The 21,270-nt window shown below is 34.9% G+C and overlaps 1 protein-coding gene and 1 long non-coding RNA gene across 2 annotated transcripts; both read left to right on the top strand.

The window, feature by feature from the left end:
* The first annotated feature begins 13,729 nt into the window (after positions 1 to 13,729).
* Positions 13,730 to 14,732, top strand: LOC125475799. The gene is made up of 2 exons (XR_007257222.1): positions 13,730 to 13,967; positions 14,003 to 14,732. It is a non-coding gene; the product is annotated as an uncharacterized LOC125475799 (long non-coding RNA).
* A 3,265-nt stretch (positions 14,733 to 17,997) lies between these two features.
* On the top strand, positions 17,998 to 20,742 carry LOC103935586 (trihelix transcription factor DF1). Its single transcript, XM_018644579.2, is given in 3 exon segments — positions 17,998 to 18,190; positions 18,192 to 18,449; positions 19,172 to 20,742. Coding segments are annotated over 3 exon segments (1,689 nt in total). The 5' UTR covers positions 17,998 to 18,149; the 3' UTR covers positions 20,562 to 20,742.
* The last annotated feature ends 528 nt before the right edge of the window (positions 20,743 to 21,270 follow it).

Raw genomic sequence — 21,270 nt, 5'->3', positions numbered from 1 at the left:
CAAATTGTAGGATTAGATAGTTGTATTCTGGTCAGACAGACGTCATCGAACCACAAGCACAAGAATGAGACGGAAATACTGTTCGAAGGACATGATTTTTGTGCTAGCCTCTATCTGTGGTTTATTCAAATTAGTATCATTTAATTCCTATAATTATTTCTGTTTTGTCATTCTGTATTGCAAGTACTTTCATTAATAAAGAATTTAGTATTTCAAGTTTTGTTATTTTTATTTATTTTTAAATTGTCCTCCAACACTTAATTGTCGAAAGGTATTGTTCTACTGTAACATCTCATATCCACCAACGAAGAGGGGGTGATGTGCCTTATATGTATATGCCCACCTCTTATAGTGTCTTTTGGGAGCTTATTGATTTCGGATTCCATCGGAACTCTGAAGTTAAGCGAGTTTGGGCTAAAGCAATCCTAGGATGGATGATCAACTGAGAAGTTGCTCGTGAGTTCCCAGAAACAAAGTCGTGAGGGAACGGTAAATTCAAAGCGGACAATATCGTGTTACGACGAAGACAAGGCTGAGATGTGACATCTACTGTATTAACTTTGAAGGATGTGACATCTACTGTATTAACTTTGGGGTGGGGTTGAGTGTTTGATCTTTTACCTTTTCATGCAAACCATCAACCGAATAAAGTAAAAAAGAATTAAGAAGCAGAAAAAAATAAAGAAAATTAATGAAAAATGCTTGAAAACTTTGAGTTTTAACGAAAATGATAAAATAAAGAGTAGAGTGTACCATGATTGACTTTTAATGTAAAAATGTGATTTTTTGTTAAAGTGAATAGTACTAAAAGCTTTTCGTTAAAGTTCCCAAAAAAATATGAGTGCAAAAAAAGTTTAAAATGCGTAAAAATTGTTTCTTTTACTTTGACAATGTAGGGGCTTTTTTCTTCTTCTTCTTTTCTCAAGAAAGGAATGCATTAAAGCAAGAAACTCACGAACAATCAGTACTGAACAGTCAAACAAGAAAGTAATTCACTGGGAGTTCACGCTCCCAAACATACATATTAGGAAGAGAAGACCTAAATTATTCACAGCATCAGCCACAAATTAGCATCCCGATAAACATGCTTCCAGGTTGCACAAAAGAAACCAACAATTGGATATCCGCAATCGTATCTCGAATTCTCCAGGAAACACCACATCTTCCTTCCGCCGCGTCTATAACAAGCTTTGAGTCTCCCTCCACTGAGACTTTTGGCAGGCAAATTTAAGAGTATCTCTAAAAGGAAAATTTAAGAACATCTCTGAAAGCAAGAGCTTCAGCCACCGTGACGTTACAACTACCTAATGCACCAGCTCCAGCAATTCTAGGGCAACAATTGTCATCACCAATTATAAACCCAATTGCAAATTGTTTCCGGCCACAGAGCCATACAAACTAATTTCGACAAAACTTGAGTCAGGAGGATGCCATTTGGTAACTTCATTCACACGCTTCACATTCTTATCCCATGGACTATTCAAAACATTGTTAGTTGTTGAGAATTTTAATAATGGCATGATATAGTCTGAGGATAGGTAGATGTGATCTAGCATTTTTTACAAAAAAGAGCTAGCTAGCTAGCAGTAGGCAGTAGCAGCCTAGCATAGAGAGTAATTTGCATTTGAATCCAACAAATCAAGTAGCTATCTCGAGATATTTGCTGGCAAGTAGGGGTCAATAAAATGAATCTGTCATTGCCTTCCATTTCAGATCCCATTAAGGGCTCATGCTTTTAAGGTTTACCCTCTTTTTTTTTTTTATCTGCAACTGCAAGGTTGCACTTGTTTTACACAATTCAGATGGCATAAACAGTTGCTGATTTGCCTAAATTTATACAATAATAACTTGTAAGGAGCGATTAAAAGAATAAACGGTTTCAATCGTTGAATTGTATAATTTGATGGCCATGGAAACAATGTTCGCATGTATATATTTATATGTGAGTACTTTAAGTAAGCATAATGTGTAGGTTGTAGGTCTGATGTCCTCTTTTATGTGTATTCATTGTGTCTCTTTACTAATATTTTGACGTATATTCTTTAATTTAATCGAGAGGTAACTTCGTCAACTTTTCGTTTGGCATTTAAAATTAAGAGAAAAATCTAAAATGCCAATTTCACACTAGAAACAAGGTAAAATTAATTCACTTTTGGATCAAAAGCAAATCACAGAATTGATAGTCACTACTTCCCAATCCGTCATAATAATGACAGTATCCCAAAAGAGGACAAATCAATCCAAGAGGATTCTATCCAGATCCTTTGATGAGAATCTTGAAGATTTGTAAATCGTACATTATGCGATCAGTTTTTGTCTAGTACTATTTGTATTTAATTTGAAATAAAAATATGTAAAATAATTTATGACCGCACGATGTACAACGAACGAATAAGATTACGAATCTCCAGAATCCTCACAAAAAGAATCCGACGAAGATCCGGATTCCAAATCAATAGTCTTTACATAAGCAATACCACTTATTCAACATTAAACAAAATTAAATTGATCTTTAATAAGAAGTATTAACTGAAACTTTAGTCCTAAAACAAAGTAAATTCCTTTAGCATTCTTTTCATAGCATCTTGCACTTTCATATCATTGTCATAGTCTTCGTGGTGCTTGTTATTTGACAGCTCATCAAAGCCTAATCCTTCTTTGGTGGTAATTGTATGTGCGCCTATATGCAGATATATTGAGATAAAATTACGTACTCCTTCAAGAAAGAAATTATAACTAGAAAAATAAATAAGTATATATCAACCAATTACAAATTTACAAGGAGTTACTAGCAATAAAGTAACCATGGTAGTTGGATTTTGCGGATAACTGCTTGTAGGATTCTGGGTTCCTAAACCCTAAATAGTTTGCTATATATATAAAGACAAGTGAAAAAAAATGCTTATAAATAAGTGCAAGCTTGTAGATGTATAAGTAAACCTAAATTTATATAACCGTCCAGAACTAGATGTTAGTCATCACTAAATGACAGTAAAATAAATCTTCAAAACCATAACTTTCAATTAATTGACAGATCAAAAGGCTACACACTAGTTGCAATATGGTAGTAGGAGGTAGAGCTGTTTGTGTAGAATTGGCAACGAAGTCAACAATTGAAGAATGTAGTTCCTTATTTCGAGGCTTTTTCTTTTTCATGATCTTTTTAGAGCATTTCTTGGCCTCTTAAAACCTCCAGCAACTGTTTTCTTTGTTTTGATTCCTCTAACTTTAATGACATTACCATCAATGCATATAGTCTCATTGAGCTCAGATGCACTCAATTGAGTTGGTTGTTGAGTTGCTTCTCCTTCAAACATGCATCAATATGTCCCACTGTCTTGTTCAGTCTTCATATAGCACTTTCATATGCTTTTGGCTACTGTACTGTTCGTGTTGCTAATTGAATATGCAGTCGACATAGTTCTCTATAAGGTCTTAGAATGTTGGCCTTTGAGTCATTTTTATTTGAGATCTTGAGAGTAGCTTTTGCACTCCTAGACTTGATATTTTTTTGTCCATATCTCCAAGACGTACTCAGTTGGAATACTTGTAATATTTCTTGTAGAAAGAATCTTTACAGCATGTGCACACAAGATTCCTACAAAATCATACTTATTACAACGGCATAAAACTGTATTATCTATGGAGTCAAATGTGATTTTATGGTGCCAATTCTTCCTCAGAGGGAAGATTTCATATTTGCTACTGCTTGGTTGTTTCCACAGTCTATAATAGGGTTCAAGTCAATACTCTCGTTTCATAATTTTGGCTTTTCATACGCTTATATCCCATTGGTTTCTCCGGGATTAATTTCTCGCCCATGTCCTCAAGGAAAAATGAAAATCGCAACATATCTAAGAGTCAAATTTATATATGAATAAGAAGCAAGAAAATTATAAATGATTCAATATATATACACCCCCAATACCTGATTCATATGAATCCTATGTATTGTTATAGGTGGTATTTCGTTGCTCAGCTTCTCAAAGATTGGATCTGTTGAACGAGACACTACTCGAGAAAGTACGCCAAAATTTCCATATAATTGAGATTTTCATTACCATAGAGAAAATAGCAGTACAACCATGGAGAAAAGATTGGGACACCTTGTTAACCCAACAGCCAAGGAAAAAGAAGTGAAGATTAATGGTGCTAGGGTTTTGCTCGGGTTTGAGAGATGAGAGTTGAGTTTAGAAGAATATTGACCGCATATTTCTTGAAACAGCCTACAATGATAGCGTATTTCTTCGCATATTGGATTTTTTTTTTTAGTTTTTAAATGTCAAATAGAAAAGTTAATAGAGTTATCTTTCAGTTAAGCTAGAAGATATGTATCAAAATATTAGCAAAAAAATACAAAAGAGACACATAAAAGGAGACAGCAGACCTGCAACCTATTTTAACGTGGTAAATTTTTTATGTTTCAGATCTCCCACTGATCTATTGACCTATTGATTGCTTGGCCGATGATAGTCGATAGGCAACACTTTCGAAACAAATGGGTCATCAGGCTTTTTATGCACTTTGTGTTTCTAATTGTAATACTATATTTTGCGTTGCAATTCTTACTATTATTGCTACAACTAATTTCTTCCTCTTAAGCCACTAGGGTTAGCCCAATAGTAAGGATGGTAGGGTTCTGGATATGTATGAGTTGATTAGGTTTAAGTTCGGCATCGGCACCCTCCAATATAAACAAAACAGAACAAAAATCCTCATCCGTCAAAGAACAAATCATGAATAAAAATGGTGGTTTGACTTTAATATGAATGGCCGATACTGTTACTATCTCCATTGCTTTCCTAACACATGCTTCTTAGCAATATACACTTTATCTTGACGTAGATTAGTTCATTTTATAACACTGAATCTTTTGGAGTCCACCGCTCTCCAATAGAATGTAGCTTGAAGATCATACGCGTAAAATTTCAAGCCGACTAATATGCATATGTACATCGTGAACTTTTTTCTCTAATATGATCAAAATTTGTATATATAAATCGATATATGCATATATATGATCAAAATTTGGAAATAACTTCTGATGATTCTCACATCGGACCCTACCATGCATTATGTAGCAGTGGTAGATCAAGTGGATACATCTACTAATAACCCTTTCCACTTGCTATGCTGACATGTACATCTGCCCACTCGTTTCTTTGATTAGTTACCCTTAACAGTGGTAGAAATAATCAAATGTCAAGTGTATAATATATAATAATTTGCACAGTTTATTTCTAATGGAAAAATTGAACAACAGATACAATATATCAAAATATAATTACTTAATGAAATTGCATATAAAATCACAAATCACTGACTTGTTCTTTGAAGATAGAGGCTCGCAGAAACAATCTCCTAAGACAGAAATTCGTCCCTACACCAGTGCAGCAGTTTAATGAACATCTATCTTGCAGGATACAACTATCTAACCCAAGTTGTTGCACTCGAACTTGGATTCTTGGCGAATTGGTTGTGGTGTTTCTTTGTGAAGTATGAAAGGATGCGATGAAATTGTTTGTTTCTTTGTGAAGTATGAAAGGATGCGATGAAATTGTTTTTTTTTGTTGGTTTCTGATCTGACGGCCATATATATAATGGCATAATGGAGCAGTTAAAGCCGTTCATGTTTATCTTTAAGAACGGTTGTAACTGTTCACGTGATCAGTTTTATCATTTTGGAAAAAACTGAATGCAAAAATAAAAAACGTAATAATAATACTTGTGTTTTTCGTCCATCCAAGCCCCAAGGCCCATCTTTGACATTTAACATAAGGGTGTGCTATCCACACATCTCATTTTATTTCTTACACAATTTTCGGCCATCGGATTGAATGAATTGAAGAAAATCAACAGAAAAACAAATTAACAAGGGTGTGTAATAAATAGAAAAACAAATTAACAAGGGTGTGTAATAAATAAAATAGAACGTATGAATATCACATCCCTTAACGTAAACACCCAAATACTCCATCTTTGGCCCAATTCTTATAAAATATAAGTGAGTGAACTCACTTATAAAGGTGACTTTCAAAAAGATTTTGGGCGATGTGGGACTGGGAGTCCACCGCAAGTTCCAACAAAAGGGCATTCATGTTGCCTTTTGTTTTCTGACTGTTAGGATATGAATGCTTAAAAATGGCCTAATGCACGATGTATGAGTAATGAAAAAGAAGAAAAATGAAGGGGGGAGAGGGGAGGGAGGGAGACTTCAGGCCCCGAAATAAAAGGCGCCGGAGAGAGAAGAGAGAAGGAAAACAGAGTGCATGATAGAAAGCTTTCCCAGCTTCCCATTAAAAAAATGGTACAATATATCCTTTTACTTTGATGAACTGAGTTCTATAGTGGCGCAATATTCGTAAATAATATTGCATTTCGTACATGGTTGAATTTTACCTATAATTAAATAAGAAATATTGTTAGTCTAATTGACGAACATTCAAAAAAAAGGGAGGGTGTTCACCAAGGGGTATTTGTCTAAGTCAGAAAAGTTGTTTGAGAGAAACTATGAACTTAGTAGCAATTGCCATTTTCATTGTTTCATTTGACTATTTATAGACCTGAATCCTAGAAGGTTGCTGGCTGGGAGGTTCCACGCCATACTAGGTAGTGCAGACTAGTCTCCGCAATTATATCAGCTAGTAATCTTGAAGGTCCTTGTTGGTAAGAGAGCTAGCACACCAGACACCCAAGGGAGACTCGAAGAGTTGGCTTCCTGCCACCATTAGGTTGGATATGGCCCAGTGGTAGGACATATCATGAGTCCAAAGCACCTGTGATACGTTGGTGGCCTAGAGGCCTAACACTCACAGGATAGGCAGGTGTCATAGTTTCCCATAGAAGACAAACATATATCATGTTCTTTGGAGTGCTCTGTGGTCTGCTCATGATGTCAAGGATAAAATTATCATAGCGAGCATAAAGTTCATGTATCATTTTTCTATTGGATGTAGTTAATTTTTTTTTTTTTGAATAAACGATATTATCTAACACTAAGAGGGGATGGGGGAGTGGGCTAAGTCTCACAATAGGCTAGCAATAATATGGTTCTAATTCACATTTGGCGAAAATCAAACCCAAAACATTTCACTTACCAATAAAGAGGAATACTACTAAATTGTTGTACTAAGTGACTGGATATAGTTAATTTATGTCTCTACAAATATGTTTCTCTTTTCTTTGGTTTGGATTTGGTAGGGAACAGTAATAGCTTGACCAGCTAAAATTTAGATGATGCAAATCTATGAACCTAATTGGGGAATTTACAGTACATATCTATAAAAGCACTTTTTCCGTATTTTTGGGTGGAAAAGTGACAGACTTGGAGCTACCCATGAGATACAATCTCCAATTAAAGAGTGGAGTGGTGGAGATACATAAAATACATAAAGCTTGTCGAGCTTTGGATTGGCAGCTAAAAGTTTATGCATTGCATGGTCTAACTTTATCTTTATGAATGTAAGAGATAAAAAGAAGAGATGTGCTATCTACACATTTTTTTTATTTCTCACACACCTCTTGCTAATTTCTGTCATTTGACATTTTTTCATTCATTCAATCCGACGGTCGAAAATTAAAAAAGTATATGAGAAGTAAAAAATGGTGTGTGAATATCACATCTCAAAAAGAAAACCCTAGCTAACCAAAATATCTCCTTCTCGACCAAAAAAAAACCAAAATATCTCCATCCGCATGCAATCATGCACTTCTCCGGTTTTTTCTAATAATTAAATTCTATAGTTAGGAGGAAACTGCATTCCGAAGATTGTATCTTGACGTTTTTCGGTGCAAATAACTTCACAAGTGCGTGTGTCTGTGTGTGTTTTGCCGTAGTATCAATCATGCAACATTTCTCAGAAAAAGAAACAATAATAATAATGCAACCATTTTCAATTTTATTTCTTATATATTTTTGTGAATTTTAATAGTACATAAAACATAAATTTGAGTCCTGCACATGATTCACTAGGATCTAATAGAGATGATCGTACCATTGTATATATGTAAGACCTACTATTATTAGAGTGTGTCATTTTGTGCACGTAAATAACATTACTCATTTTTGTTTAAATTTTTTAGTTTTAATTAGGGTTTTTTGTTTTTTATTTTTTGTTATTGTGAGCTAAATCAAGTTATATAATAAATAATTAATCATCATATATTATAAAAACCATTGTAACCATAGAGTCTAGCTAGAATCTAAAATAATTCATAAAGCCCATCAAGAAAAGTAGCAGAAAAATGAAGTAATAAATTTTTAGTAGCAATAAGATAATTATTACTTTACCATACAGAATATGATAAAGTTAGTTCTTACTTAAACTGTTAAATATGATGCAAATTGACAATCTAACATGCATATGAATACATACATTGATGTTTGGATACGTAAATACATACATAATTGCTAACTTGCTATTAGCAAATATGTAGTATAATCTGTATATGGTTATAGGGTTAGGATAGGGGCACATCCATTTTGAAATTCCTTCTTGTAAAAAATTAGACAAATTTAAAATCATTAAGACATTCATTTGCAGTGAAGAAAATCGACAAATACGCGTCTAGAAAGAAATGACTCCCATTGAATCCAACAATCCAATTTTTTTTATTCAGGTGATTTTTGGTAGATATAATATTCTTTGATTTTGAGGGAATACCTAAGAGATAAACGGCTTGATCATGATATACATTATGAAGTGGCCTCAACGATTGTGTCTCCCGTTCCTGACTCATGGTTGTATTTTATGTGTGTGCATGTGTACCTGTAGGTATATAATATTGCATCATGTTCTACCATGCATCCCTTAATACATATATGATGTATTTGATATGTATTTGTGTGTGCGCGCATGTTGCAGCTAGATAGAAGTGTAGTACATGCATCCACATGCATCTATGTTTCTACATATATATAGAAGGTCATCCCCAGATTTGAGGTCTCTTTCTCACAAATACGCATGTGTTCTTTGTGCAATACTGTTGATTAATAGCAACCGCCCAATGCTTAATAATAGTGACTTGTAAACCCTACAAGTCCACTGTCCACTACTACCTTATCCATCAAAATTGACTGTCAACATATATTGTTTGTGGACATCACTATTCCTACACGAAGATTGTCCAAGCAATGCTAGCCAGGGTAATGCTTAGTAGGGCCATATATTCTGTTTAATTAAGATCGACGAGAAGTCCATTTTTTGCTACTTCTATGAAAGTTGGCATTTGGGAACTTCAAAGTAGGGTTCCCAATTTAGGTACGCGACCAAAAAGTTGCTTTGTTCGTCATCGTTTCCGTCACCGTTTAAAGCTTGGGTATGGACCATGGGATGCCAATATACTGTTGTGGGTTCTTTTTCTTTAGGGCTTTGATTGTGGGCCGACATGGAATGTCACTGTCCAACATAATTACGCGACTTGTTCCATTAAAAGTTGCCTTGTTCTGCATATACCAGTTTTGAAAAAGCCGTTACTCTTTCTTACGAAACATCGTTGTGGTGATAGAATTGACACGAACAGCAAAAGATATCCATAAAACAATGGGTTCCAGAGTATTGATGATAGTGTCGTGACTCCTATCATTATGGATTATGGGGTGGGCATTTTAGTGGATCAATCGATCAATCCAATGGAAACGAGTTAGGTTGAGTTGAGTTCTAAATTAAAAAAAAAAACTCATGTAAAATCTTGATACTCCCATTCACTAGGTAGATTGAGTTGGAGTAGGACTGGGCACGGGCTAGGCTCAAATTTGAAGGGACCGAACTGGACGCGTTTTAAAAGGCAATGGGGCGGGTAATTGAATTTTGGAATTTGAACTGGACCTAATCTAGCTGGTTGAAAACAGGCTGGTTCGGATCGAGTCCACAAATGGGAATAACGTCGTTGAAGTTGATGATTTTTTTTTCTGAGACAGGTCTCTCTCCGCTTTCAAGCTCAGAGCATTTCCTCTTTGACAACATCATCAAAAACCACCGTTGATTCCTCTGTCAAGTCTGGTCCATAGGTAAAAAACCACACATTCCTCTTCAAGTTGAGTCCATAGGTCCAAAAACCCACCTTTAACACCATCTTCTCCGAAACCGTTGCTGGAAAACACGTCTCTCACTCTATCTTCGTCAATCTGGAGCCCACCGTCATCGACGAGGTTTGCTATCGTCGTAGTGCCATCATCGTCCATCTTCGATCTTTGATATCCCTCAGGTCCCTTAGAGCATCCCCAATTTGGAGCCTCGTGTCATCGTCGATGCCATCTTCGACAGCCAGAGTTGAGAGATAGAGACATCGAGTTAGGGTTGGGAGAGATGAGCGAGAGAGATGGGGACAAAGGATGAGCTTGATTGGTTGCACGCTACGTGCTGCAAGTCTAAGATTGAGATTCAGAGAGAGTGAGTGTTGTAACTTGTGATGGTGTCACATCTCAGCTTGAGTGTTGTGACTTGTGATAGTGTCACATCCTAGCTTAACTTCACCGTAGCACAATATTGTCCGCTCTGGGCTTACCATTCCCTCACGGTTTTGTTTATGGGTTTCAGCACGAGAACTTCCCAAGGGGATCACCCATCCCAGGACTGCTTTCGCCCAAACTCACTTAACTTCGGAGTTCTTATAGGATCCGGAACCAGTGAGTTCCCAAAATACCTCGTGCTATAGGGAGGGGAGCATGTACATATAAGACACATCACCCCTTCTCTGTTGGTCGATGTGGGATCTTACAGATAGGGTTGGGAATCAACGATGTTGATTTGAGTGATATTAAATCAAAGGTGGAAACGGTCAGGGGCGGAGGCATGTTTTCTCAAAATTTTGGACCCGCCCTACCCTGCTAATTTCATGAACCCGCCCCATCCCGTCCCGTTTTTTATTTAGAATTTTTGGACCCCGCCCCGAACCACTTGGACTCTCCCCAACTTGCAGGCCCATTTGCCCACTCCTAAATTGGAGCAATATTATTACCTCAATTGAAATTGACCCACTTGCATGTCAACAATTCCAAAACATGAATACATGAAGCTCTAGTGATGTTAACCTTTTAGTTTAACGAGTTTAAAGGGGTTGAAACAGTTACCTGCGAGTAGACTTTATTCACTCGTTAAGCCGCCACTGATCTGAAATGTGACCTTTTTGTGTCAGATGATCAAGTCATGCATGATGTTGTCACGTCTACCACACCATGTCCCTGTCACGCCACCACATGATAGAGTTTCACGATTTTGTTATACAGGAGTTCCCAACCAAAAACTATGCAAGCCTTGGAAGGTATGCCCAAGCTGAAGACAAGTAAACCAAAAGCCCAAAATATCAAAACCATTAAATATGCAGCCTCACGTCAGAATCAACCATCACTGCAGTTTGAGCATATTTCAATATAATTAAACAGAGATGTGTGAGATAAAAAATGTGTGTGTTATTTCTCCAAGAAAAACAGGTAAAAAAACAATCTACCTCCATGATGGTTCAATCTCAAGGGTAAAGTTTGTCCCAGTGTGTGGAATTGTACAACACTTATATGGTTAGATGCCTTTATTAGGTAGAACATAAATACCTTTTCTAAAATTAAAGAAGGAATGCCTCTAGACTACACTTGTTTAGCGAAATTTTCTAGTAATATGTCTTCATTAGTTCTATATTCTATTTTTTATTAAAAATGATATTTTACACTAATTTATATTAAAAAAAAGAGGAAATTATTTGAAATTAGAACACAATGAGTTAAAAGAAAAATCTTAACCACGAAAGCAATTCACCACAACCAACATGATTCTATTAGTTAGATGATCGAGTTTCAATTTTCCATGCTATCAAGGTGGTTATCACACAATAATGTATATAATTTAGCCCTATGTGCTCACCATTAAGTTTCACGCATTTATATGGGCTTCACGTGTTTTCACGGGCCCACACAAATAGGCTTCTTATTTGTTTATTTCTTTTCCCTCTCTTTCAAACATCTTGTATGTAATTTATGACATATTTACTTACCAGGAATGATAATTAGAATTATTTTGATTCTTGAGTTTTTCGTATTTACTAAAATATAGATATGCAAATCCTTTAACATAATTTAAGGCATATTTACTTACCAGAAATAATAATTAGAATTATTTTGATTCTTGAGTTTTTCGCATTTACTAAAATATAGATATGCAAATCCTTTAACTGAAGTAAATGCAAAAAACTCAAGAATCAAAATAATTTACAATTTTTAGTTTTTATTTTTTTAAATGAATCGATACCAAAGAGGGTTTAAAAAGTTCGGCTAAGTCACTGCAATGTGTTAGTAATAATTTAGTATTAAACTTGCCAAGAATCTGAACTTCAAATCTCTCACTTAATTACAAATAGAGATGACTACTACTAGACTGATATATAGTAACAATAGTATATAAGAATTGAGATAATAAACAGACATAACTTATATAATTCAAAGATAAAAACACAATAACCAGTGAAGATCATATTTATCTTGTTTACAAGATATGTACACGAACCCATAAACACCAACAGTCTAATGATAGTCTTATATAAAGTTACCAGAAGAAATATGGATAAATATATACGCGTATTATTCGACAATTTTTTAAAATAATGCAGTAAAATCCAGCTATATATAAAGTTTTAGTATTTATTTATTTACTTTTTAACTTATAAGTAAGAGATTTTAAAATTGATTCTCGTTAACAGCTGATTTGATATAAGTTATGGGCAATATAGTAAATTAAACACAAAATAATTTTACTGTTTTTTTCAAAGCATCATAGTCAGATAACCATATCAGCTGCCCCCATTTTCTCTTCTTTGTTTTTTTTTTTTCCTCAAATAAAACAAATCTTTAATACGAGATAATTATGCAGAAACAGTCACTAAAAATATGCACAACCTCTTCAACAACAAAAAATTGTCTAAAGGTTGTTACCAAAAAGCTTTGGCAATTATTTTATATTTTTCTCTTTGTAAGTTTTATTTTCACAATTTTAATAAGCAACCCTGCATAACATGTGTATAATTAACCAAGAGAAAGTTTAATATGATTCAAAATCTATAAGTTTAATTAAGCTATGGGGTTTATGAATCAATATTTAATAATGTGATTGGTTCGGTGATTTTGGTCCCACTCTGCTTGCATAATGTCCGCTAACCATTTTCTTTCTTCTCAATAATTGAGCTTTTTTATCCGTATGTGTCACAAATAATTGAGTTACTGAGTAGTCTGAGTTGTGGCAAAAATATAACAATACGTACGTCCGTCTCAAGTATGTCTATACTGTTATTTTAATTAACGGATCCTGAGGATTTGAACTTAATTTTTTTTTTAGCAAACGATAGTATCTACACTAAAGGGGTGCGATAGTGGGTTAAATCTCATAATGTGCTAGTAATAATGTGTTTAAATTCGCCTTTAGTGAAAATCAAACTTAAAACTTCTCACTTATAAGTAAAGAGGAATAACACTAACTTGTGGTATTAATTGACAAAACAACATTTTGACAAGCTTTTATTACCTCTGTATATAATAACACTGTGTTTGCATAAAGAAATTTAATATTATCAAGAAGGTTCAAAATAATAGAAGAAAAAAATGACGGAATTTTGGAAGATATATTCAATGGGAAGCATGCAAAAGTCATTAAGGGTGCGTTTGTTGCACCGAACTATTTCTGACTGGATTAGCTTTAGGAACTATGTTGGATTGGCTTGGCATGGATTAAACAGTACTAGAATTGTGAAACGTTTAGTATAGTACCAGACTAATTAGGACTAAATTTTTATTTTTAATTACTAGTTATGAAAACTTCTAATTGAACTCACGAACTTCCAAACTAACAATCATACTTATTTCAGAAAACCCACGTCACACTTATTTCAAAGAACCCATGTCCTAAAATTAATCAACATTTCAGACACCAAAAAATCAAACTTGTTGCCTGCATCCATGAAATGGCAGAACAAGATGAATCAGGAAGGTCCATGAAATGGCAGAACAAGATGAATCAGGAAGATAACTAAGTTTAAATACCATCTCCGTCATCTTCTAAATTCAATGAATTAAAAAATAAATAAATTCTTTTTGGTCTTTATTTTTTTTTCTCTTAACTTGTTGCCTGTAGATCCATGAAATGGCAGAAAGATGAATCAGGAAGAATCCCCAATTTGCACGATGAATCTCCCTTCTCTCGCTGCAAGACGAATCCCTAATTTGCAAGACGAACACCTCTCTCAGCGGCAAGATGAATCCCCAATTTCTCTAATATAAAAAGTCATACAGAAGAAGATGACGGAGATTACGAAGCAGCCAAGACGGAAATGACCCAGTCGACGAGGAGGCAAGCCTAAGCCAAAACCAAATCAGCATATTCAAAGCCACAGCCATGGCGCTTGTGAAGCAGCGAAGGATAAGAAGATGACGGAGATGACCCAGTCGACGAGGTCATCGTCGAAGATGAAGCGATCGACGAGTTCATCGTGGGAGATGAAGCCGTGCCCGAAGCTTGTGCCTTCAAAATCAAGGTCGATGAGGTGATTTGAGCAGGAAGAAGAAGTTCTTAGCCAGTCCCATGGTTTTCGTTGGGACAAGCTAAGACCGTTTAGTGAGGTCGCTAATGAAGGCGAGTCTGGGAGAAATTTTTCAGCGTGGCCGTCACGAGGTGTACATGACGTGTACCTATATAAAGTGTGAGATATGTGTATTAAAAGGTTAATAACTTAAAAATTAAAAATTTCACAACTTAGATACAAACATGTAGTGTATCATCCGTGTTTCCGTCATAACTAAAAATTTCTCGAGTCTGGACTAATCCCATTAAAACTAGTCCGGTTAGGAAACAAACAACAGACTACACTAACATTTAATCTAGTCTAATCTAGTGAAACCTAGTGAATGTCAAACAAACACAACGTCCTAGTTGATTAACTGTAAAATCTGAGATGGAAAACCTACTGCATGTTAAATGCTTTTGCTAACCTAGCTAGTTATTTCGTTCAATTTTTCTTTAAGCAAACGAGATGATAGTTTCAAAGACTTCACAATGCAATATGTAACAAGAAAACTATTTCATCGTAGTAGGACTAAGGGCTGGTTTGGTATTGTTGTGTTTTGAGAAAAAAAACTATTTTTGTTGTACTGTGAGAATAAGCAGTTGTGAAATAAAGTAGCAGAGTGTTTGGTAAACTTTTTTGTAAAAAGTGTTTTTTTAAAAAAAAAAAAGCAGTATTATAGTGTTTGATAAACTTTTATGTAAAACAGATGTGAAAAAAGCTGGTTTTTCAAAGCTGTATTTTGCAGCTTTGTGCTTTTGGCTTTTTTTTCATCAAAATCTATGAGAAAAAGCTAAAGCTGAATGTTTACCAAACATAAAAAATCTCTCAACTTTTTTTGATAGTCATTTTTTTCAGAATCACCTCAGTACCAAACTAGAGCTAAGTCATGGTACCTTCCTCTTCATTTATGTGTGGATCGGAAACATGAACTCCTTGTTTCTTCGCATAATTTATTTTGTTGTGTAAAAAACTGCCTTGGGAAATGACATAAATGGTCCAAAAAATAAATAAATTGTAAAAAACGTGACAGTTTATAAGATCATAGGCTCAGCCATGAAAATGGATGTGCTATCCACACACCCTAAATTACTTCTCACACACCCTTTGTTAATTTCTGTCCGTTAACCTTCTTCAATTCATCCAATCTGACGGTCGAAAATTAGAAGAGTGTGTGAGAAGTAAAATTGGGTGTGGATATCACACCCCCATGAAATTTCCAATCCCATTAATATGTATGGCAGGTTGCAACCTAACCAATCTCAATTTCTCAATTTAAGCCATTAGATCGAATAAATTTACAAAAAAAATAAAATCAAAGGCCATAAATTAAGGAGTATGTAAATAGCACCACTCATTATTTTTGGATGACTTATACCATGTTTGAATACGAAAAAAACTTAAAATTTTGACAAAGCCAGGATTTACAAATTGAATTGTACCAATTCCTTTATTTGGTCATAAAATAGAAATTTAGAATTTCTATGTGGAAAAAAATAACTTGAAATTTGAGACCTTTAATTTCTAAGTTAAAATTTCATGTATATAAGTGTCATTTCTAAATTTTTAAGAAAAAGGTTAAAATAAAAAAAATTTACATTCAAGTTTCATTGTTCTTTTAAGTTAATTAACTAAGAAAATTTAAAAATTTTAAAAAATAAAATTTCGTCATTCTTATGACCTTTATTTTAAATTTTTTTATAATATTATCCAGATATAATGTTATTATTTACAAGAGAAAATAAAAAGGAAAACTAATGAAAATGACTTGAAAACTTTGAGTTTTAAAGATAAGAATAAAATAAAAGGTAAAGTGAATAGTAACAGGATTAACTTTTTAATATAAAAATATGATTTTTCGTTAAAATGAACAGTACCGAAGATTTTTCGTTAAAACTCCCAAAATAAAAACTTGTGAATGGCCGACTTTTGTCTGGGTCATGTGGCCTGACCAGCGCCAAAGTTTCTCCCAAAAGTTGAGGAAAGAAAATGATTAGTTTTCAAAACCAAGGGTAATTTGGGCATCACAAGAAGTACCAAGTAATAAAGAATCAGAATTATTACAGAGACAATATCACAGAATTGATTTGGTCATTTCCGTATTGAATAGTGCCTGCATATTGAATAAGAATCCTCTTTACGAGGATTTAGAGATCAATCAATCGTGTTTATTTATCATATATCGTACGGTTATTTTTCATTAGGTACTATTTATATTCAATTTTATAATAATTTTTAATCAAACGATATACGATAAACGGACACAATTGATTGATCTTCCAGATATCAACAAAAAGAATCCAAAGAGATCCTATTCCCTGCATATTAGCCTGCATGATTAAAATGGTCAATGGGTGCCACGTTTGATGGGTGGGGGCAACTCAGTCATTGCAGCTACGTTGTTTACGCAACGACCACCGAATTCCGAAACCGAACCCCCAAGAGGGCAAGAGACAATAACCAAAGCTGACCTACAAATGGGCCAACTTATTATCCTCTCGGCTCTATCTGCAGCTGTTGATGTCACTCCTACTGATAAATATGATCATTTCAAATAAACAATTTTATTTCTAGACCTTGACTTATTTAATTTGTCTATCACGATGCCCTCGAGTTATTGCATTGTAGTTTGGATATTTAATTTGTCTATCGCGATGCCCTCGAGTTTTTGCATTGTAGTTTGGATCTCTCTTCTCATAATTCAATTGAACTATAATTTTTTAAGGTTTTTATGTTAAAATGATTCATAAGATTGTCATAACTTTTCAGTTTGATCCTTAAAATTTAAAATCGATAGAAATGATTATGAAATTGTTCACTGTCATTCATTTTGTAAAAAAATATCATTATGAAGAACCCACAAGTCCAATTGGAGGGGTGATTTGACAAATACCCTCATTTAATGTAAATTTTATACGGAATTACTAAAATAATTAACGGTGAATAATTTCATAAATCATTTCTATCAATTTTAAATCTTAAAGGCAAAAGGCATAGACTATTTTAGTTAAAAGGTCTTTTTTAATGCTAAAAGTTTGATTGATTTAAGTGTAGAATATTTGTTTGTACAAAAAAATATACTTTATTCTCATTATTCTATATACTTGAATACGATCGTATAACATGTAAATATATATGTACAATTATATACAACAAACTTGGGATGCAATAAACTATATTTTTCATATTTTAGTTACATTTACGTTTAATGGTAAGCTAAATTATTACTTGAATGTATATTTTGAATTAAGAATTCGAGTGATACAATGTCGTATTTTTATTAATATATGGTAGGTTATACCTTGCTGTCACTCGTATAATTACTAAGAAGAACATGTGTGAAGGGAACCAAATGAGCTGTGATGGACATTTTTAACCCACAACAACCAAAAATAACTGAAGAATCCCTAGCTTATGTGCACAATTAAAGTTTGATAATTGTTAATTGATAAAAAGAATGGATTATTGAGATTGACAGGCAAAAGCCACCACAATAAGTTAATTAATTCCAAAAATGAAACATAGATATATAATCCCGCCTTCATAAAACTCAGGAGAGAATTTCACCTTTCTCTTGTCACATATTTCTCAGCTCTGACTGCGCTAAGCAGATGCCTGCGCTTCCTGTGCCTGTGCCTGACAACTGATCAACCAGTAGCATCATCAGGGCGGAGCTCCGGCGGGGAAGCGGCCACCATGGCAGAAGTGGTTCGTGAAGGCAGGCAAGAATCCGAAACGACAGAGGTCTTGTCAAATTCAGTTCAAGAGGGAAACAAGGGTCACCGGAGCTTATATGGGGGAAACCGATGGCCTCGACAAGAAACAGTGGCGCTTCTGAAGATACGGTCTCAAATGGATGCCGCTTTTCGTGACTCAAGTCTCAAAGCTCCATTGTGGGAAGATGTTTCAAGGTGAATTTATCTTCTCGATCGAAAAAGTACAAGCTAGCTAGTTTGTGTACTTGTTTAACCTTAATTATTCACCTGAGATCGATCGTCACTCATCTTCCTTTTTTTTTAATGTGTTTTGTTCTTTTCTTTTATAATTTGTTTTTGGGTTGCAAGTGAGGCCAGAGGGTTAGAGCTTTAGCCTTAGAGTCGGAGTAAATGTTCTTAATACTAAAGCTACAAACTTCTACAAATATTTCGATTTTTTTTTATCCATAAGAAGTTCATACGTACTTTTGCAGGCAATCTAGGTATAGCTAGTTTGGTTATTTGTTTTCGGATTAAAGGGTGGTTTTGTTAATTTTTAGGATTTGAATTTCGTATTTTACAAGGGTAATCTGTTTTCTTAAGTCTCCTGTATTTTTTTGTTAATTGATATTAAAAAAAAAAAAAAAAAAAAAGCAAATGATGACCCAAATTATGTACATGCCATAGTTTTAATCAGGAGGCTAAGGTAATTTAAAAATAAAAGGGTAGAAGTACCTTGCAAGGTGGAGATGAAACCAGATTTTGTTGCTTCCTTATGGAATTTTGATCTTATTATTTTAACCAATGTGTTCATATTCTTGTAAATATTCTTTTCCCAATTGTTACTGAGTTTACGAGATGATCCGACTTAATAAAAAATAAAATTACAGCAGTCCATGAGCTTTTTTCTATCTAATCTTTATTTTTAATCTCTGTAGAAAGCTAGATGAGCTTGGTTATTACCGAAGCGCTAAGAAATGCAGGGAGAAATTCGAGAATGTGTACAAGTACCACAGGAGAACCAAAGAAGGCCGGTCTAAAAAACAAGAAGGAAAAACTTATCGATTTTTCGATGAACTTGAAGCTTTCGATCATCAAAATCATCACCATTCATCAACAATAATACCAGCAAAACCTCAAGTAGTCCTGTGGCCAATCATGAACAATAACCATCCAAACAACCCTAGTCTTGTAGTTCCTCATGTCACCACTACTACTCTTCCTCTTTCTTCAACGCCAAGCATCATGGCCCCAACAAATGGTTCTCTTCCAAATTGTCCTCAAATTTCACCACCACACATTACAAAATCACCTCTCAATCTCTCTCAGCAAAATATTAATGGTTTCAAGCCGAACTCGGCAACAAACAATCTTTTTTTGAGCTCTACTTCCTCGTCTGCCTCTGATAAAGAGTTTCAAGTTCAACCCCGTGACAAGAGGAAAATGAAGTGGAAGTACTTCTTCAGAAGGCTGACCAAGGACGTGCTGGAGAAGCAAGAGAAGCTGCAGGAGAAATTCTTAGAAGCCATAGCGAAGTGCGAGCACCAACGAATGGTGAGAGAAGCAGCTTGGAGGAAGGAAGAGATGGCGAGAATGAGTAAAGAGCACGAAATTTTAGCCCAAGAAAGATCATTAGCAGCAGCACAAGATGCCGCGGTAATTGAATTCTTGCAAAAGTTTTCGGGGCAACAAAACTCGACAAATATTCAAGCACTCGAGGCACCATCATCACGGCCCCATCCACTGCCAGTACTAATGCCACCACCGCTGCAAGCTCCGGTGGCAGTGATCACAAGTAGTACTTTTGATGTTCCGAAACTAAATAACGGTGAAAGTCCGTTTCCTGGAGGATCCACAAGATGGCCGAGCGTTGAAGTTGAAGCTTTGATAAACTTGAGGACATATCTTGACGTGAAGTACCAAGAAGCCGGGCCTAAGGGGTCTCTTTGGGAGGAGATATCGGCGGGGATGAGGCGGCTCGGATACAATAGGAGTGCAAAGAGGTGCAAAGAGAAGTGGGAGAACATCAACAAGTACTACAAGAAGGTGAAGGTGAGCAGCAAAACACGGTCTGAGGATTCAAAAACATGTCCATATTTTCACCAGCTGGACATCTTGCACTGTAAAAAGAACAATAAGAATAATGCTGGTCATGTGGTGAAGCCCAATGCTGAAACAATGCAGCCATTGATCAATGTCCAGCCAGACCAGCCAGCAATTGAAGATATCGAAAGGGAAAATGGGGATCGAAATGAAGACGACGAAGATGGAGAGAGTACAGAGGAAGAAGATCGGAATGATGACCAGATGGAGATGGTAACCAACTAGAAAGAGTCATCAATGGACATGGTGGATTCATGATGAGTGAGATAGAATATCTAAGTCTCTTTGTTTTTACTCTTCAGATCCATTTGACATAAAATGTCAATCCCAAAAACTATCCCAACACATGACTGTAAAGGCACATACAAAAAATAAGATAAAAAGGATAGTGAATTATTTTTCCTCAGGTCCCAACTGATCTCAGTCTAGTAATTAATCATCAAGTGGGTTTGCACCAAAATAATGATCCTCTCTAACTAGGTGGATCAGGTTTTAAGGTTGAAAATTTCGAAACCACACACCCAATTAGTTATATATTGTAATACATAAGGTCCTAAAATAGTAACTTTAGTGCGAATTTTATTTTTAGTTTTTTACAAGAAGGTAAAAATTTAGGGTCAAGTCACACAATGAATCATTTGTGGAAGTTGAACATAAAACCTCCATTTACACGCAGGGAGAATACCATTAAACAGTGTATTAATGGCTGATTTTATTTTAGTAGGATGAGATGGTTCTTACTTCTTTATGCATTATTTACCTCTATCTAATTTTTGTGATATATACACACATAGATATATCTCAAGAATAAAAGGAGAAGCTATATGCATATAGTTTTTGTATTTGTTGTATGTATTTTTGTGTTAATAGGGAGGTGGAGATTCCTCAAACCTAAAATAAAATCAGCCAAAAACCAAAGTTGTATGTTTCCTTG

The sequence above is a fragment of a genome, unplaced genomic scaffold (assembly GCF_019419815.1).
Source record: "Pyrus x bretschneideri cultivar Hongxiangsu unplaced genomic scaffold, Pyrus_bretschneideri_v1 Contig16, whole genome shotgun sequence".
In the NCBI taxonomy this organism is placed as follows: Eukaryota; Viridiplantae; Streptophyta; class Magnoliopsida; order Rosales; family Rosaceae; genus Pyrus; species Pyrus x bretschneideri.
This window is presented reverse-complemented; position numbering and strand designations above follow the sequence as displayed.